Source organism: Gavialis gangeticus, unplaced genomic scaffold (assembly GCF_001723915.1).
Source record: "Gavialis gangeticus isolate Ggan-Ray unplaced genomic scaffold, GavGan_comp1, whole genome shotgun sequence".
NCBI lineage: Eukaryota > Metazoa > Chordata > Crocodylia > Gavialidae > Gavialis > Gavialis gangeticus.
This window is the reverse complement of record NW_017729003.1, coordinates 267048-275639: the sequence shown is the minus strand read 5'-3', so window position 1 is coordinate 275639 and position 8592 is coordinate 267048. Positions and strand designations below refer to the sequence as shown.

Here is an 8592-nt window from a genome sequence, read left to right as displayed (position 1 = left end):
GCAGGTGAGGCTCACTCCAGGTAGAAGGGGGCAAGCAGTAGCAAGGCATAGCTCCTGCTCCCAGCGCTGCCACACCAGCATCCCATGTCCCACCATGACACGCCACACCAGCTAGCAAGCGGTGGCAGGGCACAGTGTGGGGATCACCACCTCCCCCGGGACCCAGCAGGTGCAGTGCGGCTCAGCAGGGTACTGTGTGCTACCTGGGAGCTGGGGCAGCTTCAGCAGTCACCCAGAGCACAGCAGCGCTCAGCCCCAGCAGCCCCAGCTCCCGGACAGCGTTGAGTGCCCTTCCGAGCTGCACTTGAGCTATGGGGCAGCTGCTGGGAGCTGTGTGTGGGGGGTGATCCCCGGTGCCCCATGTTGTGCCGGGGGGCTCTGCCACAAGCCCTCAGATGCCCCCAGTCGCCACTGCCAGAGCCAGTGAGTACAGGGCTTTTTAATTAAAAAAAATTAAGTACTGGGACTAGGCTGGGGCTAGGCGGGGGATGGGGCTGGGCTGGGCAGGGCAGCCATGGGGGCTTCTCCCACAGCTCCCCACATCTGGGGAGAGGCAGGCACAGCCAGAGGAGCTGCGGGAGAGCCTGGAGCCACCCAGCTTTGCCTGCCTCCCCCTGGCCAATCCAAATCTCTGCAAATTAGCACCGAATCTTCTGAAGCTGAATCGGTGAAATTTACTCAGGACAGTGATCCAAATCGAATCACTGTCCTCCAAATCAGCTGAATCCAAACTGAATACTTCCCTATTCACAGACATTTACTGCAAAGATCTGTGGCAGTTTTGTTGCTGTCTTGATATGTCACCCAGACTGTCCTAGGATGCTACACTTCCTGGACACTGTTACTCTATATCTCACAGGCAGACACTATTCTGGAAAAAAAACTTCTACATTCTGTCTTTCAAATTCAAGGTGTGAGTTCTATTTAGGGGCATGAGGTATGTGAGAAAATATGGGAAATGAGAGAAAAATTTCAAAATTACCAACAGAAAATAAGCAGTTATCTTTTGGGGGAAAACAGCAAAAAACTGGACACCACATATACTGCACAGCAAGTCAATATCATTTATAAAAGAGGTATATACAAAGAAAACCTTTTTCAAATGAAGTATCAAGGGGCACTACTAAAAATGGAATCTAACCAAGGCACACTGATGTAATCTCTGGTAAATATGCAACAGATTAGGCTAATGTCTGAAAAGAGCTATGGGCTCTTTGATAACTACTGGTCAGGACTTCTGCTTCAAAAAGCACTTCCAGTACTAAAATATCTCCAGTAGGATGGAGTCTTGGTTCAGTATGAATTCGAAAAGCAGATAGCCAATTACTAATACACCACGAAGCCTGAAGCTTCCAGCATTTTTTTGGTCTGTCTTAAAGATCTTGCCTCCATGCTCTGATATATCTTAGCTTGACTGTGCTTAGCTTATCATACAAAGATGAGTAATAATTACATAAGAATTAATTTTTCTATTTAGTATTTTTCCCTAAAAATTATGTAAATATTATTATGTCTCTGAAAAGACAGTCAAGGAATAAAGAAATTACATCACTGATCAAAGACTGCAAGGAGTAACAGCAAGACTAGAAACAGAACTGTAGTCTGTTTCTCTGTTTACTTATCCATCATACCATGCAGCTCCTAGCCATGAGATCTTCATTGTGTGCGATATGATTGTAGACTTCAACAGTCGTGGAATTACTAAATCACACTAGGAAAGTTTAGTCAGACAGTATCTAAAATATTCTGTACTTTTTTGGAGTAATTCTTTTAAGGATCTTTTTCCTGAGAGGTTGGCCCATCTCTTCTATGTTTTGTGAAAGCAAATTACAAATCGATGAAAACAAGTTTTTAAAACAGACCACTGGCATAAAGAAACATCTTGCAGGAGACTTTACACTGCAGTTCTCAAACCAAAGTACTACCCCCTTCATAACTTTTCTGAATTTAGTGGCATCCCATTTCAAAAAACTAATTTCACTTGTTTATTCACTATGGAAAACTAACAGAAAAATCTTGTGTTAATAAGAACTCAGAAAGAAATCCATTCTGATCTATGTGTTCTATCTGAAAACTCTAGGTTTATCTTGTGAATTCTATGTAGGTGTCTGCACACCTAACAATGCTAATATTAGACAGCACCTGCACCACCTTTAAGAGGATCCTATGGTACACTGGGTGAGAATTGTCGTTTTACATATTACTGTACTTGTTCAGAAATTTGAGTAGTGCTTCTCATCTGATGTGAGGTATTTTGTCAAATGGTTGATGCTTTAGCTTTCTTTGCTTTTAAAAACTCCTTAAATTCTTGGAAGAAACTGAATTAGGCTGAGATATTAAACACAATAGAAGCAGAAAGATGAAAGATGCTGAGAAAACTAACAGATAATACTAGTTTCGTCTTTGTCAGAGTAATTAGGAGCGAATTGCCTGTGAGAGACATGAAGGTAGCAATGTGTTACCCTGAAGAAAACCTGAGCTTGGTAAAAACAAGAAGAAAAATTAAAGTAATATTTTAATTCCTGGTATAGGGTATATAGGTAAAAACACTCCTCCTCACACTGCCAGCTGATCCATAGGGCAATATCTGTTACTGCCCTTAAGACAGCAATGTATCCTTTTTTCTTCAAGGAAAAAGGTTCTGCAGTGAGAATCAATCAGTTTCTGGTGAATGGAGAGGAAATCAGGTTTGGTAAAGATTGCAGACATTTTAATGAAACAAAATGAAACTTCTACAAAAAAACCCCCAAAAACTTTTAAAGAAAAATAGAAATATTTAAATAAAAGTGATTAATTTAAAAGAAACATTTACTACTTTTAATACTCACTGTAATACCATGAGATGGTCCCATATGCTGCACATGAAGGCCTGGGGAGTTGTAATAAGACATTCCAGCTCTAGTCAGTGAAGTTGGTGGTGTAAAACCAACTGTGTGACTTGCATATGATAGACCTAAAATTAAAGTAAAAGGGATATAACCATAGCATACAATATTTGCATAGAAATATTAACTTAATTCAAATAAAAAACAGCTTAAGAAATTATATATTTTTTCAATTCAGTTTGTAATTATCACAGTGCACAGAACGACAACAGTATTACAAAATTTAGTACGTTTCCTAAAGGTTTCCTTAATTACACTTGACAATATTAGGTAGCATGATTTTTTTTAAAGGCTCAGCCTGTACTCTGGAGTAGGGGATGCTAGTTGGACTATAGGGTGGACTATACACTGAACACATTTTAAATCTTGCCATTTGCACATGAAGGGTGGGAAGGGATTCATGTTTAAGAAGGTTAGTTAACGTTTTTAAACATGTCTTATTTTCTCAGTTTACATAATCCACCCAAAGACCCTTACAATTTACTTTTAGCTGAGCATGTTATTTTTCAGAAGTGCAGAGACCCTCCAAAGCCAACTGAAGTCCATGGGAATGGCAGTTGCTAAGCACTTCTGAAGTTCAGATTCTAAAATGCTTTGAACACTCCACTGAAAAAAGCAGATCCTCCAAAATCTTTCAACTCATCCTACATCTTTCAGATGAATATATCTGTTGAACAGAAGGCATAATCATTTTCTCAGATGCTAGGCATCAAAGAGCCAAGCATTGTTTTTGGTGTGAGCATCTGAAATTAATTTTTGATTGCATATTAAACTTTTATAACAGCATGAGAAGTCAGCTAAAACAAGATATACAGCCTTCAAACTTTGCCCACTGTCAACACAATCCAGCACCACTAAAGCTGAAGTACATACCAGCACTTTCACTTCTCCTTAGCTGTCTATATTTGGCTTTCCCTCATCTGATTCCAAAATATTGAAGGAAAATTAGTGTCTTACATAAGGAAATCAGCATTGTAATAAACTTGACTATCATAACTGAAAACCTGATTTTCTCACAAGTTAAAGTCTCCGAAGCTGCCATTAACACACCCTGACGTTACTGCCACTAACAACAGAGACAAAGATTAAATTGTTTATATCATCCATATAATGCTCCATCTGCGGTTGCAGAGCTGAAACACTTGCAACTAGGTTTCAGTGTTCTTATGAGCGCTACAGTGAGATTCAGCTCCATTCTCCCTTGTCAGTCTCACTTGGTGACATTCAGTCTGTATGTCATAGACATGACAGCACAAAACTTACAGCTTAGGAGATGTAAAGATGGTTCTCTGCCACCCACATAATACACAGCCTCCTAATGTTGGGCTGCTTTGGGGAGTTGTCCAAGGTCTCGTCTACACTGCAGAAACAAATTACTGTGGTGAAATGTAGAGATATTGGAGTTAACTTAGCAACAGTCAAGTCCAATGATTCTCTACCAGTGTCTGGGGAAGCTGGGGTGCCATGAGAGGCTTTGAAGAGTGCCACAGGAAGCATAAGGTGAGCAAGGTATGAAAAGATAAGCAGACAAAGTCAGGCTCAAGCTCTCCCTGCTTGGCTGCTCCCTGCCTATACTGCCTGGCCCCTCTGCAAGGAGGTAAGCCCTATAATAAATTAGTTTTTAAAATGCAGTCACAAAATTCACAGAAGTTTGAAAGGGCTAAAACAGCTGGGAACCACCGAACTAGCCATAAAAGCACAACTCCATGCAGGGTATTTAATCCTGCCTACCATTACAGCAGCATGTCCCTAACTGGAACGGGGACTTCAAAAGCCAACCTGTGTTTGACTACCTCTGGTTCTGAAAAAATAATTCTTCAGTTAGAATTGAGGATGTTTGGTGCTGCATGAACTTATGTCTTGTTTCAGCATCTAAGACATGACGTTCTCCCAATAGCTATTTTCTGCATTGTGCATCATATGCACATAATTCACTACGTGAAATTCCCTTTCTTCTTAGTTAACTAAAAAGAAAACTGTCTTGAAAGGTATGAAGCTTTGAATTGTAAAATGTGAATTTATAAGATGGAAAGGACACTGACAGAAGTGAGTTTATAGAGTGCTGATGTGGCTCTTTACTACACGAGCATCTGTCAAAACTAGAAGCCTCCCAGGAAAAATAAATAAATCAGTTTTATGCTCTTTTTTCCCCTTTTAATGTTTAGGGCTACATTTCAATTTTCTCCATCTTTGTGATACACTTCCTGGTAGAAAGTGAGGCCTCAAATTTCCTTTGACTGCAGCAGTTGGTAAGTTCAAGTCATCAATAATGTCCCAATTATGATGTGGGAATAAGATACAAAGAAAGTAGTTCTGCACCAATGTTTGAAGGACCCAGGTTAGTATGCATGGACTATGAAAACTGCAGTTACATTCTGCAATGCAAGGTAATAGGTCATCATGAACAAACATATAAGTATGAGTGAGAGAGCAAGATGGCACTTAATTTTTAATAACACGACTGTACATTAAGTTATGCATTAAGAACTGAAAAATATATGGCATTTTCCTAATATTTAGAAACCACTTTGGCATAGCAAAATTGGATCACTGAGAATAAAAAAGCCCAAAAATCCTAATGCAAATCTGCCATCATTTGGCTAGTTAAATTTAATTTTTTTAAAACTTATTTAACCCACTATGGGAAAGAAAATTACTTAGTAAAACCTCTTCTAAAAAAGAACTGATATTAACCCCAGAGTTTGGACAAGCCATGTGTTTTAGCAGGCCTGTGTATTACAATATCTGAGTCCTGTTCCACAGTAATGCTTCATTATAGGCCAATTGCTGCTTTCACTAGCACGCATGCTAGTTATGCTGAGTTTTCAAAATCAATTTGAGAAAGCAAAACATGCAAAATTTTCATTACATATTAGATAATTTATGATCAACATCTAATACTCATGGCTAGCAGGTTTTAGCGCATGGTCCATGGCGATGTTCAGGACATTTTGGACTCAAAGGAAATGTTTTAAATAGCATAACATTACCAGTAAAACATTTTTTTTAATTTAATATCTTTAGTAATTAAGAATTCAATTATGCAAGAGCAGTTGTAACCTATACATTCTCCTTTGCAATTGAAATAAATTCTCAGCCCAATCACGGCATTCAGAAAATTTTAGTTTCCTTTAGGTGTAAATCTTATGCAAGTCTCAACAGAGATCAGATATGCTAATTTTGTAAGGATTGTTTTGATTGCAGGTACGAACACACACACATTTTAGCGACTCTACAAGGGAAGAGGGAACTGCTGCTATTCAGGAATATGCAGCAACTGTTACAATGCACCTCTTACCTCCACATGACCCTGCTAGCAAATCAAGTTAGCTAAATTACCTAACTTTGACCCAGATTGAAGCAGGAATAAAGTTGGAATACACTTGCTACAGAATCCTGCAGATGTTGTAGTTTAACAGTTTAAATCAGCACAATGTCAGATTTGCAGAACTACACAAACGTATAAACTCCCAATCATTTTGGGAAGGTTCAAATTTTTTTTCACTTTGGCTCTCTATTAGCAAGCCTTCTCAAAAGTGTTATTTACCATGCATCAGCAGCCTTGGTTTTAATAGATTCCCAAAATCTGGTAAACTACTAGAACCGTGTACTCTGTCAAAGAAAGCTGGAGGGCAAGAAGAATGAACACATATACCAAACTTCAGTTGTCAACTATGCACTATTCACTTAAAATGCTCACAGTATTGTCACAGCAGTCCAAAATATGTGCTACATTCTATCAATTTTTGTTAAAGATAATACATAAACATATGGATCACTGACTCACTTATTTCCATGTCATCTTTAATAGGCTATTTAAATAAATTAATATAGCACATTATTATGCAGTGTATACAAGATTTTCAGACACTAGTTTATACATTTACCAGGTGATATAGGCCTGCTAGAACTTGGTGAGGGTGTATAAGGGATTGGACTGGAAACAGTGCGAGGTCTTAATCCTTGTGCAGACATCTCATTAAAATATCTAAGAAAAAAAAAGGTTAAAAAATAATTTGATTAACCGTTTCAAACCCTGCTATGTTTCAAATGACATTTCTCTCATACTCTATAACAAGATCAGGTTAGTATAGGACCAATTATCTTTGGGCTGTTGTATCATGTCTTGGTTACGTGTTTGCTTCACCTCTGCGAACTTCAGTTCAAACACTGGCTTAGTTTGCAGCCAAAGTTGGTTTGAATCCTGTCATTTTCATGTATCAACTCGCACAATGACAATCACAGGATTTAAGGCCAAAAGGGATCATAAGATTCATAAGATAATACAACCTTTTATCTTACATTTTCACCCAGTTATCCATGAATAGAAGCCAATAACTTGTTTTGATCTGCCTTCCAGAAAGGCAGTCAGTCTGCTTTGTCTGCATAAAGAGAGGGAGAACCCATCACTTCCCTTTATTGCTTGCTCCAGTGGCTAATCACTTTTAGAGTTAAAAATCTGTGCCTTATATTCTGTTTGAATTGTCAGGTACTGACATACTGCCATTGGGGTTCCTGTTACTCATTTCCTATTACCTTTTGTAGCCAGAAGTTTCTTCCCATGAAGATTACATAAAAAACAAATCGTTTCTGATATTCTCCCACCCTGAATCACTTGTGGCTCTTTTCTGCACCGTTTCCAATTTTTTCAAAATCCTTTATTAAAAGGGGACAACTGAACAGTATGTAGCTTTCCAGTATCCATCTCACCAATGCCACCTGAGAGGTTTAATTAATTAACTCCTTTACTATTATTTGCTGCTACTCTGTTCATATGTCCAAGAACCCTGAAGCTTTGCATTTGGCTGTTTTAAAGTGCATTTAGACTGAATATTCCCAGCTTAGTCAAGAAAGGCAGATCATTCCCTTTGTTCACTGAACCTGTCACCCATAGATTTTTTAAATCAGTAGGGACTTTAATTTCAGATTTTTGATAAAAAATACTAAACAGGACTGACAGTACTAGTTCCTGCAGAACCCTGTTAAAAATACTCTGATTCCTTATTGATCAAAATTGTGAATTCTGTCAGCTGCTTAATGTGTACTTTAATGATACTTTGTGTCACTAATTTCTAGTCAGGATGTCATGTGGTACTAAGATTCAAAAGTTATACTGGATATTGGTGGCAGTCTAGCTACAGTAATACCAGCTAACTGATATTCAACTTAGTTAAATATCACTGACTTTGATGCTGCCACAACTAAACTTCAGCTGGTTAGTTTAAAAGCTAGCCAAGGTATTGCTGAACTGTTTTGTCAACTGCCACAAAGGTGTCAGGTGTCATAGATCTACACAGTTATTTTTCTGAAAGTGTTTAGTCTTTTTCAAAAAATTAAACAAGCTTTGATAAGACCTATTTTCCAAAAGAGGATGCAGACTGGCATTAGTTACATTCATTTACATTATTCATTGAACCTTTTATCCTCAAGTGTGGTATAGGATTGGGAAAAAAAAAGGTTATTTCAGATCAGGAGAGGGCACCTTTCAACAGAACTATGCATTTGTGCTCTCTGTCAATATCTCTTTTATAAGCAGTAAACTCAACCATGCAAATTAAGAATCACTATCTTACCAAACACAAGTAAAAAACAAACAACCCCTCCTAACCCTCCCCGCCCAGCCACATGACCAGTCAATAGCAACACTGTTTTTATACAACTTTGAAGTCAAGGTTTACCAAACAAAACCTTTTTTTTTTTTTTTTTT

At 38.3% G+C, this 8592-nt stretch overlaps 1 protein-coding gene across 1 annotated transcript in view; it reads right to left on the bottom strand.

Annotated features, from left to right (window-relative positions):
• Nucleotides 1-8592, bottom strand: part of CCDC6 (coiled-coil domain containing 6) — a gene marked incomplete at its 5' end in the record, with an annotated part of 111608 nt that overhangs the window by 6007 nt on the left and 97009 nt on the right. The window contains 2 exons of the mRNA XM_019507720.1: nucleotides 2829-2953; nucleotides 6773-6873. Coding sequence (XP_019363265.1) covers nucleotides 2829-2953; nucleotides 6773-6873 — 226 coding nt within the window. The remainder of the gene's footprint in view (nucleotides 1-2828; nucleotides 2954-6772; nucleotides 6874-8592) is intronic.